Here is a 16,628-nt window from a genome sequence, read left to right as displayed (position 1 = left end):
CTAAATACACAACATATGTTTATTTATTTCTAGCCAATATACATTAACATATGTGTATGTACATGTATACATCATTTATATATACATATCTATACTAAACATACATATATATGTATTTTGAGAACGTTTAACACTTTGTTTATACTTATTTCGATTTGTAAGTGTAAATAGCCAATTGATTAGTATTACCAATTAAGCAATATCGACGAAATGTGCAGCTAATTTAATTGTAATCTAATTGTTATAAACACCAAAAAGTGCCTCAGTAATATTGTGTGTGTTTTATTGTTTAATTCTTGACAACAACAACAAACAAATCGATGATAATTCTTTAATAGAAATACGAGAGAATCAATAAATAGTTATCCAAATACATGCGCTTAAGTGCATGTGTAGTTTTTGCAATATTTAAACATACATATTTATAGTTAATCATAGTTAATATAATTGTATAATTAAACCAACCATCTAAGCATACAAACCCATTATTTTTTCAAATATAAAAGAGCAGTATTTTATAACATATCCAACAACTTTTTTATGATCAAAAGGGACTTTATGGTGCATCTCCAAAATCGTTTTTATTGATTATCATCCTATTAATCTATATCTATCTGTTATATGCTAGAGCCTTTTTCAGATATAAAGTTTGCTATTACTACTCATTTCATTCTATCTAGATATAAATTCATTTTAAACAACATTTTCAATAGTCATGAACCTTCTTTTGTAGTCGAGTAAGAAACCATCGATTTTTTATTGGAATACAAAATTATGCATTTTTAGAAATCGTTTAATTAAAGAAAACTTCTTTAAAATTTATTTTATACAAGTACAGTACTACTTCTTCATAAAGAAACTTTAATTTTCTAAATCTACCTAACAAAATATTACTATTTTTTTCAAGTGGAGTGTTCTTTATCCATACCTTGCTTTGAATCTGATTTTATTGAGTTTCTTGACTGTCTAGCCCGAAATGCAATGTATTTATTAATAGCGGCTGGGTACGTTGGTCGCAACAACCCTTCCGCGGAATTTGGTAATTAGCGTAATAATCGAAATCCAATTTTGTGTATCATCAGTACAATCAGAGTCGTTGGGATTTGAAAGGTGCAACTGAAGCCAGTTGACTATCATCATTGGAACTGTTTGCTTCCCTTGACTTTCGGAATTCAATGCCCAACAATTGGCATCGCAAGTTACTGGATAGACTACTGCTGCTGGGCTGCTATTATGCCATCTTTATTGGCACATTGAGCAGTGTCGTGGATTACGAGAGGCAGCGCATTTACTCGAAACAATGGTTCACCTTGTGCGCTTACATCAGCAACATTGTGATCCTGGCTAGCCTGCCAATGCTCGCCATGTTTTTGACGTCCTGGGATTCGAGTTTTCAGGATAATATGATTATACTTCACACGGATCGTTGGATGGTCATGACACGAATACTACTAATGGTGTTCATCATTGTTTTTCGGCGGAAACGCGAACGTGTCTTTTTGCAACTAACACGCTGGATTTTTAAGTTGGACAAGCGCTTTGTACGCTCCTGGTTGCCTACGACAGCAGCGACTAATCGCCAACTAGACTGCATCCACTTAATCAAGCTGGGGACCATGATAATGCAGTCCGTATTCGTATTCGTTGCAAGTCTGTACTTTGCCCAGGAACTAAACTATCAGAAGGTCGCTCAAATGGTATATGTGACCACCGCACTAAGTGTCATCCACAGCACATTCTTTCAGTACTTTACGGTATTGATGAAGCTGCTCTTCCGCTTCAAAAATCTCAATCTGCAACTGGAATCACATTACTACAGTTTGCGTCGAAGGGAGACCCTTTGCCTTTTACGATTGCGCGACGGCATCAATCCAGTGCTACAGCTGAGCTTATTTACGATATCAGATCTGCAGTCGTTGGCTCAAGAGCATTATCATATCACGGCCTTAACTCGCTATTTGTCCGTGTACCTCAAGTTCATGACATTGGGTGTTGTCCTTTGGAATCTCTTTCAGAACATTCTGTATGGTATATATATCTTCTTTGCGTTGGACGGCAAAGAGCATCAAGAATCACGCAATTGGTTGGCTGTCGTAGGACTAACAGTGCTCTACGCCATGCTTTATGTGGATCTCTACTTATTCTACTGGAGCTGTGAGGCAATCACCTCAGCGTATCGTCGCACCACACAGCTGCTGCAATTGTTCAATACGTTGAAGCTATCGAAGGCTTTGTCACAGCAGCTGGAAACATTTGCCCTGCAATTGACCACAAAACCTCTTTTCATTGGTGCCAGCGGTTTATACACGCTAAATCACGCCAGCTTCCTGGCTCTGTTTGTCTATATACAGCGCACTATACTCATACTCTTGCAATTCGAGTTTGAGCGTCGTCTAAAGCTGCTGCGTCAAGATTTGGCCGTTGAGTGGACTGCAGACATTGAGGATTTCATTGTGGAATATGAGCTTTAGATTGTAACCAACAACGCGATAATCAAAGAACTTAAAAGTGTACAATTTAAAAATGTAAGACACATTTGATATACAGTAAATATCAATTATATGTTTCGGATATAATTAGCAACTAAATTGCAAAATAAATAAAAATATATTATTATCAGTTTATACGCAGTTTAGTGAGAAAAAATGATTATTAATCTTATCATCAATCGTTGAATACAATTTTGTATTCATACAAGTTCGACTCTTGATTGGAAACAGGAACATATAATTAATATTCACTGTATTTACAATACGAATTCGTCTTTTATAATACTATGTACACTTGTTTGCAGTTTACCTGAAATACAACTCGAGACTTTAAAATCCGTAGTGGTCTTTATTTGCCAAAATATTTACTGTGTCTACAGTCTCTTGCCACTTTGAGCAGAATTAAATTTATTTTTTCTTTTACAAAATTTCACGACCTATTAGACTTCCAGACTTGGGCTAGTCTACATTTGCCAGACGATTTCATTTACCAGGCAAAGATGTCAAAATGGCATTTTGAAATAAAAAAAAAATTATCACAAGCAGAAGCAATTGTGAAAAGTCGACTTTCCATTGGAAGCATTTGAAATGTTAGATTGCCTAAAATGTAAAAACTCACATTAGAACATCATTTCTCATTTTGTTCCATATTTGCAGTGACGGATTGTCAAATGTGAAATGTATATATGATGCTCACATAGTGGAAAGAGGCTGGGATTTTTACTTATTTCTAAAAGTACACAATAATGCATTAATAATTTATAAGCGCATATTTACAAATTCTACTTAAATGTTGTCATAGTCTTCGTCTAATTCAAATAGCGATTCAGTGATTGGCGCTGGTGCCGATGAGGCCTTTGGAATGATTGGAGTAGTTTTGCTCTTTCCACCGATACAGTTGACAGACGATGCAATTTTAGAGATTGAGTTATTGTTACCACCAACACTGACACTGACACTGGTATTGTCCTCCGACAGCAAGCCGTAGCAGATCTTTGCAGTCGGCTGGCTGATTGTTGTGCCCGCCGCTACAATATTTGTTAGATCAATGTTTATAACTGGGGCTGCAATATCAAAGTTAAATGTCGTATCCGCTGCTGCGCTGCCGCTATCCGCCGCATCCGCTGTAGTTGTTGTCGTTGGCATTTGCACGTTGCTATAATCGATCTTGACAATTGGCTTGTTCAGCACATCGTAGCTGCAGATCGGTGCAGGTATGGCAGTTTCTGGCGTTTGCATTTGCATTTGTCTACTACTACTATTGTAGTGGACACTGTTATTGCTGCTGCTGTTTGGCGGCCTGCCGCGTGGAGTGTATGCAGGCGTGGATTCGGAGCGTGCCAATTTGGCGGGCAAGGGCCTCGCTTGTTGCTGGATTTGTGCCAAGGCTGCTGTCTGCATTATAACTGACGGAGTGGGGGCTGGGGGTGGGTTATGGTGACGTTTCAGGCCAACGCCGTTTAAGCTTACAGATCGCACATAAGTGTTACTGCTATTATTGCTGTTGCTATTGCCGTTGTGGTGCAATCCGCGTAACGAAGTCGATGGCAGGCTTAGGTCGTAGGGAGTATCTGAGTCAGGATATTGCTCCTCTGAGCTGTGCACATCGTCCTCATTATAGTTGCACGCCTCCTCCGCCACACTGATGTCTGGTATATTCCGCACCAGCTCTTTCAAGAAGTCGAAACGCTGCTCCGACATTATGCACTGTTTCATGTGGGATGGAGAAAGAGTTTTCGCATTACGTGATGTTGTTATGCGCAATGTTTTGGTCAAAAGTGACTCCACGAAGAGCTCCAGAGTTCGTGATATTATAATGGGCACCGCCTGTGCAACTTTTCCAACTTCCTCATCACTCTGCATAATTTTCTTGATGCGACCCTATCACAAATAGAAACAAGCATAAGCATTAATGTTAATCGTCTTAATAGTACAAGCGTGCTTACTGCTTATAGCATAATCACACAACTGATAAACTGTTTGGGTATCGCGAAACACGCACAGCAGATTTATTGATGGAAAGGAAGTGGATGTAAAATATCTGTGAGCACGGTACTTACAGCTGGAAATCGTGCATTGTACTTTTTCTTCTTTGAGGGCATTTCTACTCTGTCCAATGCAATATCGAAATTAATGCGATATTACTTAAACAAAAGTTTTTGGAAACAAATTTATTGCTTGCTTGTTTTTTTACACAAGAACAGTTCCTAATAGTTCGTTTTGTGTGAATGGCAAGACATTCACCTAGAAATTCACCCCAATGTTTGATTTATTTAAAATAAAAAAAAACACGCTGCTTCATATATATTATGCAAATGTTATTAAATGATTTTTCACCACGCTGTCTATTTCCAATGAATTAGAATTTCATTTTATAATTCTTTGACTTTTATAAAATCACAGTATCCTCTCCTCAGCAGTGTGGCAACCTTGTTAATTACGTGAGTGTGACCATTAATGGCATATTACGACTTTCATCTAAGATGTTTTTTTTTGCTTAGTTTTGTCTAACAAAAATATTCTTCGCAATTTTTGACAATTTAAAGAGTTCATTTGAATTGTAAACTAAAGTTAGTGAAACTCTTAGTTCTTCGAAAATAAAAATAAAACTACTTAAATTATTGCGCGATTTATAACGTATAACGTAAATTAGTTCAGTAGAGTGAGACCGTAACCTTTACTTTAAAAATACTAAACAGTAACAGAAGTGCTTTTTCTGTGTGCAAATCAAAATAGTCAGCCGTAAATACATATAAAAGAGTAATATTTTCTTTTAGTTTCGAAAGAATCAATTGTCAAACTTCAGATCATAGCTAATTTAATTTTAAATGTCTAAGGCGCGTAAGGATCCTTGTAAACCTTACGCATGCCGCATTCAAGCTTGTTTATCAGGTAATGCATTAGTAACCTTATGCAATAATTTGCATGTAAAACTTATAAGTGTAATAAATTACAGAAAATAATTACCAAGAAGATAGATGCGTTGAAGTCCTTGAGCAAATGCGAGTTTGCTGTTTAAAGTGGCATAAGGAATCCCTTTGTTGCAGTGGTATTGATTTGCAAAAAAGCTATATAAAAACCGCCACCAACGTTAAAACCGGCAACAGGTGCTGTGCAAATTAACAATACTTAAATGACAACATTATTCACACATTTGCCTTTACAGTAGTACCAAATAATGACAACACCAGTACCGCAATACAAGCCACCAAAGGAACTGCAGGATCTGTTGGACAAGAAACAACAACAACAAGCAAATCAACGTCGTCGCACAGCTGTTTTACCAAAACGCTCGTGGATTCAGCGCAATCCGCGTCTTTTTCAAATAACATTCTTAACAACTTCGCTGCTCGTGTTCTTCTCCAAGCCGCTGTACGACGCCTTCATTGCTGATCCATTGCCATTAAAAGGACCAGCTGTGCCTCCACACAAACGATAAGGCATGGAATCGGTGCGCAAGGCTAATACTCGACTCCGTAACTATCCAATATTGCTGTCAAAGTGCGCCGAGTCTGCATCCTTATATGCAGCTTGTGTTGCACGGGATATTAACGTACAGCAGAATATATGCGACGCCGAGTTTAAGCAATTCATGAATTGTATACGCAAAAGCGCTGCCGAATTAAAGACCAAATTATAAACGAAAGAAAGAAACACCCACAATAACACAGACAACAAACATGTTGAATTGGCAGAGAGGATATCAACAACTATTGAAGCTAAGCTTCCCTGCTCATCTAGTTATTTCGGCTTTTTTGCGACTAACACTTATTTGCTATGCCCAAATACACGATGCCAAATCAACAGTGCCATATACCGATATTGATTACAAAGTTGTCACCGATGGCGCTCGATTTATTTTGGACGGTGGAACACCATTTGCAAGACACACTTATCGCTACAGCCCTATTATGGCCTACATTCAAATACCTAACATTATGCTGCATCCCGCCTTTGGAAAATTGATTTACTCGCTTTGTGACTTGCTGGTTGGCCAACTCATATATGCCCTCGTCCGTTTAGAAGCAGGAAAGGCAACTACTATCAAAAAGAAGGCCATAATCTCGGCCTGCTGTTGGCTCTACAATCCACTAACGGCTGTGATCTCGACTCGTGGTAGCGGTGATAGCTTTACTAGCCTTTTCGTTATCTCTTGCATATATCTACTTGTCAAGACAAAGGATCAACCATCAAACTACTTTGCTGTATTCTGTGCTGGTCTCGCCCATGGATTCGTGATACACTTGCGACTTTATCCCATTTTTTTTAGTCTGGCCTACTATTTATGCCTGTCCGGCGGCCCAATACGAAATTCAATTGAACTGATCCAGCGAATTGTTGTGCCAAATAAGCAGCAGATCTTTTTGGTTTTAGGTACGCTTATTGGATTCACCGTCTTCACTTTAACCTTCTATAAGATATATGGTTGGCAGTACTTGCATGAATCCTATTTCTATCACTTCGTACGCAAAGATGTGCGCCACAATTTTTCATTATACTTCCTGATGCAATACCTGAACAACTCCGATGCAGCTGAGGAATCCACATTATTCATCAAATTTCTTATTATGGGCCCTCAACTATTACTCGTAGTTTATCTAAGCGTAAGTTTTGCCCAACTACGGCAGACTTTACCATTTTGTGTCTTTAGTCTGGCCTTTGTAATCGTGACCTACAATTCTGTGGTCACCTCCCAGTACTTTGTGTGGTATTTAGCGGTCCTACCGCTGTGCTTGACAAAGTTTCCGTTGATGTCTTGCAGTCGTTGTGTATTTTTGTTGGTGCTTTGGATCTGCGGCCAAGCTCTATGGCTTTTGCCCGCCTATTTGCTGGAGTTCAAAACTTGGCATACATTTAATTGGATTGGACTACAGGGTGCTGTGTTTTTCATTATAAATAATTATATTTTAACCCAGCTAATAACTAACTACGATTGCAAAAGCATTGAAATTACCAATAAGAAACGTTTGTAAGAATATTAAAAACAAATCAATTTTACTTTTGATCAACTTTTACTCATTTTCAGGAATTTTATATAATTGAACAAGTTTTTAATTTGCTGCATTCGTAGTTCTTGAAGCTTGTTTGATAAATCCCACTCATCAAACTGCGCCTCCATAATATTTCCATCTTTGTTCCACTTCTCGTTCGAAAAGTAAGTCACCGCACTGCGGCGTAAAGTCTCCGGGCAAATGGCTTCTGTTGTTACATTATTCCAACTTTGAATATCCGGCTTATCGTCGTAAATCTTTCTGGTGTTATCATAGTCTGTGCGCATAGTACTATCGCGGGTGGGAAACATATGATAAATTTTTACGTTAGTTTTCTTATTTTTTAAGCACAGAACTCCCAAGTATCGATGATCGTATTGCGCCAATTTGGTATTTACAGGTGGCTCAGGTTTCAACAATATTTTACTTAACATTAATGGGAATAGCTTATTATCAAATATTTGTTCAGCAGATGTTGCAGAGGTTTTTTTATTTTGTTTGACGCGATGTGATTTCGTTGGACGCCTTCCGGAGATGTTAAGAACAGGAGGCTCCATGGTTGGTTTGTCCAATTGTTGTTCTTGCTGACGATCCGTTGACATTATATACGTAGGGATCACAATTTACGCTTATATTTCTTCAACTAGTATTTTTTTATTTATTTAGAGTGAGTTGTGAAATAAAAACAACTTGAATGAAAGCTTAATTCTGACGCATTCAAAAGCTTTAACTATAAAAAAATCTTTCGACACTGTTATAGCACTGTTATTAACAGTGAAGCGTTGTTAAATTACTTTAAAAAATGTAACATTTTAAATTGATTGTTAGTTTACTTAATCTAAGGTGCTCTGACCTTTGATGGCAATTATTGGCAATAGGCACAAAACAAAATTAATATGGGAACATTAAATGCATTTAATTTGTTAATTCATTAAATTGTAATTTATTCACTTTCACACTTTAATGATAGCGCGACAAGCTAATGTAAAAAGTGAGGCGTCAATATAAACATAACTGGTATTTTAATGGTGTATTTGTCTCCTTACTATCGCCTCTCTTTTCAAATTTAAAATAGTAGTGCATACAAGTAGGTTAATATTTGCATGACTTTGGCTACCATACATTTTTGAACTAAGAGCTAAAGAAGAATTTATGTCAATAGCCGGAATGAATTCAGGCTTCGGATTTAAGTTGAACACAGAAAATGCGGTTGGATTTTTAATAGTTTTATTAGATAAATCAGTTTTTGCTTAAATTATGAACATACATATGTTCTTCATGGTTTTTATTCATTTTATTTTTTTTCATTTGTAATGCTTCTCTGAATCATACTATGTTTGTCATTTGTATATACTTTGTTTTTGTATTATGCACGTTTTAACCTTATTTTTTGCTTATCCAGTTTTTGCTTTGTGATCGTTATTATTGTTACGGTTAGATACGATTCATTATTTTGTAAATTGCAACTTCTAATGATTACTTGTATGTTTAATGCCTGCAGAATAGTGCAAATCTTTTGTGTCCAGCTGCCGGATAAATTGTAAACTTTTTGATATCAAATCAATTTTCTGGATTTCAGTTATTACATATAAAAAATATTTTGTTTTCGGTTTAATTACTGATATTGGCAACTTCATATTTATTTGTATGAATATGTAAGTATATGTATATGTATGTATATAATGTTAAAAATGTGCAACTATTTGTCAGTGAAAAATGATGAGAAAAACGCTTACGTGAAAGCAAAAGCATTTAAAAATATTATATAGTATGTCGTATGTAATTAATTAATTATAGCACAATGTAATTAGCAAGGAAATCGTTTATACCTTATGAACATGTTACGAATGTTTATTAAATATGTGTGTTGGTCATGGCTTGTTAAGAAACAAATCAAATCATTCAATTACATTCCAAAAGCAAAATTATATTCTACGTGTAAGTATATACTATATATATAGTTGTATATATATATATATATATATATATATATATATATATATATATATGCATTATTAGATGAGGAAACAAATTTCACATAATTTAGTTACAAGAGCGTCGAAATGTACGAACATGTGCAACTGAAGCAAAATTTGCGCTTAATATCGATTCATTAATATATATAAATATATATTATAGTAAGATAATAATAATGATAATAATTATTTTAAATGTCTTCGCTTTGAGACATTTAGGCAAAATTTTTTTTCATAGTGAATTTGTTTTAGCTGTAGTGTTTTGTTCTTCTCTTCTTCTTTTCAATTATTGATAATTTGTTTTAATATATATTTAATTATCATAAATTCCTCTTTCTATCTTTATCGATCACACTCACACGCTCACACACATCCACACATACACTTACACTTGTTACATACACTCTGAAAATAATGAATACCTTGGGAGTGATGTACGATATTTCGAAGCACAAGACAATATTACATTTGATGAAACTTAAAATATATATTTATATCAAAAATCCTTTTGTTACAGTAATAATATAGTGTGCTATTCCTTATATTTATCAATATAAGAAGGTGCAGTTGTCAGTTATCCGTTTAGTTGGTATATTCATATTTTTTAAATTATTATTTTATCATTTGTTACAATTTAGAACACGGATCCAAACTGCATGTCAAAAACGTAAAAAAATGCGTTTGGCTCAATATGCTTATAATGTAAATACGTCTCATATTTTCTTGTTGTTTTATATTAAAAATGTTGAACAGTACTTGAAATTTGTGTTTTAGTTTCGCATTTAGTTGTGTGTGGGTTCTCAATTTGTTGTTGTATGCTGCCAATGCATGTGAGTGTGTTGCGGGGTCGCGGAGTTTATTATGAATGATATGGCGTCACGTAGGTTGCTGGGAAAATGCCTTTTCTATTGCCAATCTCGCCATTCCACCAATTCTCATCGGAACGATCTGTAACGGTGATGACATCACCGCGTCTAAAGTCCAATTCCCCGGATTCCTGTGGCACAAAATCGTACAACGCCTGCACAAGCATCTGCAAAGAGTACAATATGATTAGATCCGACTTGCTATATACTATTTCTGGCAGCACAATTTGTTTATGCGAAAAAGAATCTATGTCATAGGCATAAAATAGACCATGTGTGTCGCATGGTAAACATTCGTGCTATGCTCTATTTAATTGTACTAAATATTATGTATTATATGTACTACATATGTAAATGTTTCTATATAGTCTGCTGAACACACCTCTTCAGGTATCATATCACGTAATTTAACTTCCTGCGATCGCGATACGCTCGCCGTTCGATGATATTCGACCAGTTCGTTGAGGGAATTAAACTTGACAACCCACAGGAAGAATTTGCTTTGTGCATCGCGCAGAACTTTGAAATGTTGTACGCCATCGGGACATCTGATAAACAATTGACAATTAATACATACAAATCAAAAAAACTGTAAATTTCAAAAACACTATTCTCAGTTACTTACTTGACGGATAGGGAGAAATCGCCGGGACTGGATTCGCTGATGCGTATCAAAAAGGCGCCTTCATGTTTATTCGAGAGCAGCTTTTCGGCGTCGGCACGTGTGATGCGTCCGTAGTACCAACTAAAATTTAACAATATGGAGAAATATAATTAGATTTCATTGGCGTTTTTTTGAAGCCACGTCAGATGAGACTTACTCGTGATTTTTCATTTCAATATAATTGCTGGGTATCAGCCCTTCCTTCCCATCCAGTTCGGCGCGATACCAATTTGAATCGTCTTCCATATTTAATATCTATAAGAAAAGTATTGTTAATTGATTTAATAACAATAGCCAGATATATAGTATATAGCTTAATGGTTGTGATTCATGAGAAAGACATTTCGCCATGGAGTTGCAAACATATTATAGTATACAGTATACGTTTGGAAATTCACACATTTTACTTTTTACTCATGGGTTTACAGTGAGTCACAATTCAATGCCAGGCAATTGTACTTTGCTAACAAATACATAGAAATATGTATTTGGTTGTCTTCAATTTGTTTATGAATTTGTTCAAATTTTCTAGAGATTTCTGTAAACAGTTTTCAGTTGTTTGTCCATTTAACCAAACTGTGTCAGGGTGCAATCAAAAAGCATTACAACCAAAAGACAAAACATGATGTAGGAATGCTATCAACATAAATGCCAGCAGACTATCAGATACCCTATAAACTATTTAAATGGAAAAACAAAAACTGTGTATATATAGAAGTGAATAACCCACGCAAGGAATAATTCCATGCGTATCAAATGGCTGGGCATAACCGTTGTCTACGGTCAAAGGGTATATGTACGAAGATGAGATAAGTGGGTAAGCTACAAATATACGAGTATGTATCTGTTGGGCCAACATGCGCTGTTTCAAAGTAAACAACACAATATATGATAAGAATTGTTCACAGTATTCAATGGGACCACGTCACGTCACAACTCGACATGGTAAGTAATATACTTTGAGCACTGGGAGTACGTGAATTCCTATATTCAATGGATCCATTTCTGGTGTCCGAGGGTACAACAATGCATTTATTCAATCATTTTGAAATAGTGTCAACGCAACAATAATTGCTCGATTGGTGCAGTTCAATTCTCTTACTCCGAATACCGAATCCGCGGAAATCTAAATTGACCGTTCCGAATAGCACCAAACTCAATTTTTATCAGTTTTATTGCTAGAGTCGAGTCTACTTTTGAGAATTTTATAATTGATAACTTATAAAAGTTAAAGGTTAGGTTGTTCCCAAAACACCATTGATACATTCGATGCATAATTCATTTTCATTATCGTATATCGTATATGAATAACCTATATTAAAGTAGGTACAGCAGTAATTAACACATTTTAACTAATTTGTTACTTAACAAAATTGCAAATATTGTAAATCTTCAAGAAAAGATGGGCGTAAACAACAGTGGGGGAAATACATATGCACACAAGATAAGTATTATTATTTTGCGCGTGCTTTTTGTGCTTATATAAAAATCAATTACGACTGTTGCTTTTGTTTGTTTTTGTTGCAGTTCATATTGTTGTCAAATATTTTAGACCGGCTAACTGGAAATAGTAATTAGCATAGCATTCTATAGCTTAGAATGCCAGGCAGAATCGTATATTGTTTATTTTTAGGCACGTTTTATTCATACAAACGTCACAGCGGAAATGTTTTATAACGAAAGATTTATATGTATATTCCCTCATGTATGTATAACTATATACAATTTTATCTATTTGTGGCATCGTGTTGCCAAATAACTTTCCTTTTAAACAGTTTACGAACTAAATTTGGTCAAAATATTTATTTATTTCTACTTATAAGATTGTGGTTCAAAGTGATCTTTTTTTGTTGATGTGATATTATTAAGGTAATGTACATGTTTATTAAATTTGTTTGCTTGAATTTCTAATAAAACAATAAAAAAAAGCGTCTCAATTTATGATACAGTAAATTATCATTAAAGTGGACAATCAAGGAAGTGAATCGATTGAAAATTCAAATCTAGCATCTATATTATTTGCAATTCTAAGTATGCTACAACCTTATAAAGGCATGTGTCGATAAATCCGTTAATAGCTTTCACTGTATGCCAATAAAAAGAACAAAGCCATTTCAGTTAATTCATTGTATGGATTAATTCGGAATTTCGTATTTCATATGTAGTTTGTTGATTTAAATGAAACCGGCATTTCGCTTTCAACTGAATCATACCCGAGTTGAGCTAAGTCGAAATTGTTCACCCACATTCCAATCTATGTATATTTATTATTATCTGCGCCTTCACAAAAAACAGCCAGAGCACGAGAGAAAGAGAGCATATGTATGACTAAGCGCGCCTCACACTGTTGGCCTCTCTCTCGCGCTCTCGCTCTCAATTTGAGTGGCTAGCTAGCATATTTTGTTTGCCGCTTCTTCTTTTTCAGCCTTTTGATAACCGGAATTAGCTGCATGCAAGTTAAATGAACTTGCAAAGCGTGCTAGCAGCATTTCAGCGTTATCAGCTGCCACTGATAAGCTGCGCGTTTGCATTTAAGAATCGTAAATAAATAAATGCACATTAAGATCAGCTTGCAATGCAGCTGTTCTGATAAAGCAGAAGTCGACTCTCGTAGTCATGATGTTGTGATTATCATCAATCAAACATGAAAGCTCTCAAATGACCCTACCGAGATTCCATACGAAAACCTGCCCAGCTGAGTGACTAACCTACGACAAGAGCGAATAGACAGAAAGGAGAAAAAAAAAAGAAAAACGAAACCACAAGAACTACATCAACAGCAAGAACTTGCACCACCTGACAACAGACAAACAAGAAACCTGAAAATTCACAGCCAAAACAAAGAGATTCAATGGCTTTAAGGGCCTCCATCCAGTCAGAGTCAAAGGAGAGCTTGGCAACAAGCAGTGGGAGTGGCGGCTAGAAGCAGCCAGCAGGGCTTTGCGGGAGAGGGAAACAAAAAAACCAGACTCGCCTCAGAAGATTTCGATCCTTGGAGCCGTCGGCTGGCTGGCTGTCTCCAGCTGTGTGCGGCGATATATAAGAGAGCGAAGTTTATGCGGCTTACAAAGTGCGCGATTTTCAGATAATCACGCTTTGCGTTTACACCGTTCTTTGTTCTGTTAAGGGTATGTTAAGGTTGAAATACTGGTGTAGGTAGTTAGTGTTTATGGGATGCACATTTGAACTGCTTAACAGCGACAACGACAGCAACTTCGTCGTTGTCTGCTCACATTTGTAACTAATACATCAGGCTTGAAGTGACGAATGTGGGTTAAAAGGTGTGCAATGATAACGTAACGTCAGACGACAACAAGAGTAGAACGACAACGACAAAACTCAACAAATTATGCATGCAGCAGAAATGTGTAAAAAGGACTCGACGAAGTCGTTGGCGTTAATTGCAGCCTCGCTCTGTTTTTGTTTTATTCATATTTAAACTAACGACATGAATATATGAATGAGAATAATGCATGTATATAGTGTATGCAAAATGCTGACTTACCTTTAGAATTTGAGTTTTACGAAAACTAAGTTCATCGTCAGCCGTCGCCGAGAAATCATGTTTGGCAATTGCTTCCATTTTGTTGTATTGCCTGAGTTGTGTTTTATTTTTTTACTACTCGAACTATCTTTGTTGTTTGTCGTTTAGTTTAGTTACTTTTTTTGTTGTTTTAAATTAATCAGCCTTGTTGCTCACGCACACATATACATACATATTACACACATACATACATATATGCAATTTGTTATTAGTTGTTTGCTCCCTTAGCTATATTATTTGTGTGGAAAAAATTACAAAAAATTCACGTACGTTTTACAATTTGCATTTAGTAAAATCGGCACTAACAGAAAACACAACTTATTATATAAACAATAATATGTATATTGATTGCACGTCTTTGAATTAGTATAATATTTTTTCGAAGCCACAGGCCAGCGAGAAAAGTGATTAAAAATACACCGACGACGACGATGACGGGGCCGCAGCCAGGCCAGCAACAGAGCAACAGCAACAAACGCGTAGTGGTGGAAGCGGCACTCACGGCGAAGCAACTGCGAATGACAGACAGACGGCTGGATGTGTCGGTGTCGGTTTCGGTATATGTATAAGTGCGCATGTATATGTGTGTGTGTGCGTGCGAAAGAGAATTTAGCTTACAGAGCGTTGCCAGCAGTATGTATTTTACCGACAACCGATAACAGTTCTTTGCATAAATAAAATACTATTCTAACACATGCAATCAATGTATAATGCAACATTCTACAATTTGTTGTTGCTTGTTAGTTAAACACATCAGATGTGTAATTATTAATAACACTAGACATATCGATGCAAGGCAGGGCGTGTAGTTTCTGCTGGCAATGCTGCAATACTCAGAGCTGACGTTGTTGTTTATTTTTTAACTCCACCAATTCACACTCACACACGCACACTCTGACAATACATATACAAATTTCGGTGAATTTTAGTTATTTAAATTGCGTTTAATGTGAAACTTTCGTAAGTTATCTTTTAAAGTATATTTCAATAATTTTTAAAGAGATTTTCCACAGCTTACACTATTTTTTCACTTGATTCGGCCTTTTTGAACATTAAACAAAATAGAGGCGAAGAGATATCGATGGTTGATACATCGATAATGATATTTTACAAATTTGATATTTTAAGGTGGATATCGTAATTTTTACCTGTTTAATAATACACTTTTAAAATAAATATATTTCAATATTAACTGTTATTATGCTAAAGTAATCAATGAATTATTCTAAACTTTATTTCTAATAGCCGAGATAAATTATATATTGTATACATCCAAAACTATCTCACCAAAGCAAAATATATATTGATAATATTTTCAATACTTTTATACTAAACATGAAAAACGCGCCTTTTTTCGATATCGATGTGCCCAGTCTGTCCAGCCATTTTGCAATATGTGGCAATATACATATACACATAAGAATAAATCGCTATCGATTCTTAGTTCTGAAATACGAAGTAGATAGGTTGGTAGCTCTAAAATTCTAGGGCTGTCGAATATTGTTAAATATGGTAATGTTAATATTTTCTTTGAAAAAAAAAAACAAAAATATATCAATAACAATATATATATATATTTGATGTTTTTGACTTTGTTTTTAACTCCCATAATCTCACGAAAATAATAAGAAGATATTATTATAATTCTTATATATTTTATTTTATTAGAGTTTTGCTGCCAGAATCCGTCATACGAACTCTACAAATTATTTATTATCACAGCAAATAATTAATTCAGTGATCAAATCGTTTCTAAATCCTTTAAAATACATATTGCTAAAATACCAAAAAAATTCATATTTAAAAATTTGGATAAGAAATCCCGATATTGATATAAACCACTTTAGAAAAATATTATCGATATATTAATACTTCGATGTATTTTCAACAGCCCTAAAAATTCAAATAGTTTCGATCTGAAGTTCCATGGAACCTTAACGCAAATTTGTTGCTGTGACAAAAAATTATAAAAATAAAACGCTTATTAACAAATTAACATTTACTTTATTTTAATTTGCAACAAAACAAGCAAATAGTAAAAAAAAGTTTTCCACCAAAAAATGTGTGCTCGTATTAAAGAAAATATACTGATTAATAT

At 35.3% G+C, this 16,628-nt stretch overlaps 8 protein-coding genes across 8 annotated transcripts; 5 read left to right on the top strand and 3 right to left on the bottom strand.

The window, feature by feature from the left end:
• The first annotated feature begins 837 nt into the window (after positions 1–837).
• LOC133843657 (uncharacterized) lies at positions 838–2,589 on the top strand. The gene has a single exon (XM_062277301.1). The coding sequence runs from the start codon at positions 1,176–1,178 to the stop codon at positions 2,469–2,471; it is 1,296 nt and encodes a 431-aa protein (XP_062133285.1). The 5' UTR covers positions 838–1,175; the 3' UTR covers positions 2,472–2,589.
• Positions 2,590–2,818: 229 nt separating this feature from the next.
• LOC133843660 (dr1-associated corepressor homolog) lies at positions 2,819–4,767 on the bottom strand. Its single transcript, XM_062277303.1, has 2 exons — positions 4,550–4,767; positions 2,819–4,370 (listed from the first exon to the last, which is right to left on the bottom strand). Exons 1-2 carry the CDS (start codon positions 4,589–4,591, stop codon positions 3,276–3,278), a joined length of 1,137 nt encoding a protein of 378 aa, XP_062133287.1. The 5' UTR covers positions 4,592–4,767; the 3' UTR covers positions 2,819–3,275.
• Positions 4,768–5,203: 436 nt separating this feature from the next.
• On the top strand, positions 5,204–5,794 carry LOC133843664 (cx9C motif-containing protein 4). Its single transcript, XM_062277308.1, has 3 exons — positions 5,204–5,381; positions 5,446–5,596; positions 5,656–5,794. Exons 1-3 carry the CDS (start codon positions 5,318–5,320, stop codon positions 5,666–5,668), a joined length of 228 nt encoding a protein of 75 aa, XP_062133292.1. The 5' UTR covers positions 5,204–5,317; the 3' UTR covers positions 5,669–5,794.
• LOC133843663 (uncharacterized) lies at positions 5,668–5,928 on the top strand. The gene has a single exon (XM_062277307.1). The coding sequence runs from the start codon at positions 5,668–5,670 to the stop codon at positions 5,926–5,928; it is 261 nt and encodes an 86-aa protein (XP_062133291.1).
• A 3-nt stretch (positions 5,929–5,931) lies between these two features.
• LOC133843665 (uncharacterized) lies at positions 5,932–6,305 on the top strand. Its single transcript, XM_062277309.1, has one exon. It carries the CDS (start codon positions 5,932–5,934, stop codon positions 6,127–6,129), a length of 198 nt encoding a protein of 65 aa, XP_062133293.1. The 3' UTR covers positions 6,130–6,305.
• Positions 6,170–7,487, top strand: LOC133843659 (GPI mannosyltransferase 1). The gene has a single exon (XM_062277302.1). It carries the CDS (start codon positions 6,170–6,172, stop codon positions 7,460–7,462), a length of 1,293 nt encoding a protein of 430 aa, XP_062133286.1. The 3' UTR covers positions 7,463–7,487.
• On the bottom strand, positions 7,466–8,184 carry LOC133843662 (uncharacterized). Its single transcript, XM_062277306.1, has one exon. It carries the CDS (start codon positions 8,080–8,082, stop codon positions 7,495–7,497), a length of 588 nt encoding a protein of 195 aa, XP_062133290.1. The 5' UTR covers positions 8,083–8,184; the 3' UTR covers positions 7,466–7,494.
• Positions 8,185–8,690: 506 nt separating this feature from the next.
• Positions 8,691–15,645, bottom strand: LOC133843661 (growth factor receptor-bound protein 2). The gene is made up of 6 exons (XM_062277304.1): positions 15,549–15,645; positions 14,492–14,758; positions 11,144–11,241; positions 10,948–11,067; positions 10,705–10,870; positions 8,691–10,489 (listed from the first exon to the last, which is right to left on the bottom strand). Exons 2-6 carry the CDS (start codon positions 14,567–14,569, stop codon positions 10,316–10,318), a joined length of 636 nt encoding a protein of 211 aa, XP_062133288.1. The 5' UTR covers positions 14,570–14,758; positions 15,549–15,645; the 3' UTR covers positions 8,691–10,315.
• Positions 15,646–16,628: the final 983 nt, after the last annotated feature.

Source organism: Drosophila sulfurigaster, chromosome 3 (assembly GCF_023558435.1).
Source record: "Drosophila sulfurigaster albostrigata strain 15112-1811.04 chromosome 3, ASM2355843v2, whole genome shotgun sequence".
Classification (NCBI taxonomy): Eukaryota; Metazoa; Arthropoda; class Insecta; order Diptera; family Drosophilidae; genus Drosophila; species Drosophila sulfurigaster.
The sequence above is the reverse complement of the archived record's forward strand: the minus strand, read 5'-3'. Positions and strand labels throughout refer to the sequence as shown.

What these genes read in the sequence shown, in the direction of transcription:
- LOC133843663 (XM_062277307.1), top strand. Translation starts at nt 5,668, where the DNA reads ATGACAACACCAGTACCGCAATACAAGCCACCAAAGGAACTGCAGGAT.
- LOC133843662 (XM_062277306.1), bottom strand. Translation starts at nt 8,082, where the DNA reads ATGTCAACGGATCGTCAGCAAGAACAACAATTGGACAAACCAACCATG.
- LOC133843664 (XM_062277308.1), top strand. Translation starts at nt 5,318, where the DNA reads ATGTCTAAGGCGCGTAAGGATCCTTGTAAACCTTACGCATGCCGCATT. An exon ending in CATTCAAGCTTGTTTATCAG is followed by an intron (nt 5,382 to 5,445) that starts GTAATGCATTAG and finishes AATAAATTACAG; the next exon opens with AAAATAATTACCAAGAAGAT.
- LOC133843659 (XM_062277302.1), top strand. Translation starts at nt 6,170, where the DNA reads ATGTTGAATTGGCAGAGAGGATATCAACAACTATTGAAGCTAAGCTTC.
- LOC133843665 (XM_062277309.1), top strand. Translation starts at nt 5,932, where the DNA reads ATGGAATCGGTGCGCAAGGCTAATACTCGACTCCGTAACTATCCAATA.
- LOC133843660 (XM_062277303.1), bottom strand. Translation starts at nt 4,591, where the DNA reads ATGCCCTCAAAGAAGAAAAAGTACAATGCACGATTTCCAGCT. An exon ending in ACAATGCACGATTTCCAGCT is followed by an intron (nt 4,371 to 4,549) that starts GTAAGTACCGTG and finishes TATTTGTGATAG; the next exon opens with GGTCGCATCAAGAAAATTAT.
- LOC133843661 (XM_062277304.1), bottom strand. Translation starts at nt 14,569, where the DNA reads ATGGAAGCAATTGCCAAACATGATTTCTCGGCGACGGCTGACGATGAA. An exon ending in GTAAAACTCAAATTCTAAAG is followed by an intron (nt 11,242 to 14,491) that starts GTAAGTCAGCAT and finishes CTTTTCTTATAG; the next exon opens with ATATTAAATATGGAAGACGA. An exon ending in ATTGAAATGAAAAATCACGA is followed by an intron (nt 11,068 to 11,143) that starts GTAAGTCTCATC and finishes GTTAAATTTTAG; the next exon opens with TTGGTACTACGGACGCATCA.
- LOC133843657 (XM_062277301.1), top strand. Translation starts at nt 1,176, where the DNA reads ATGCCCAACAATTGGCATCGCAAGTTACTGGATAGACTACTGCTGCTG.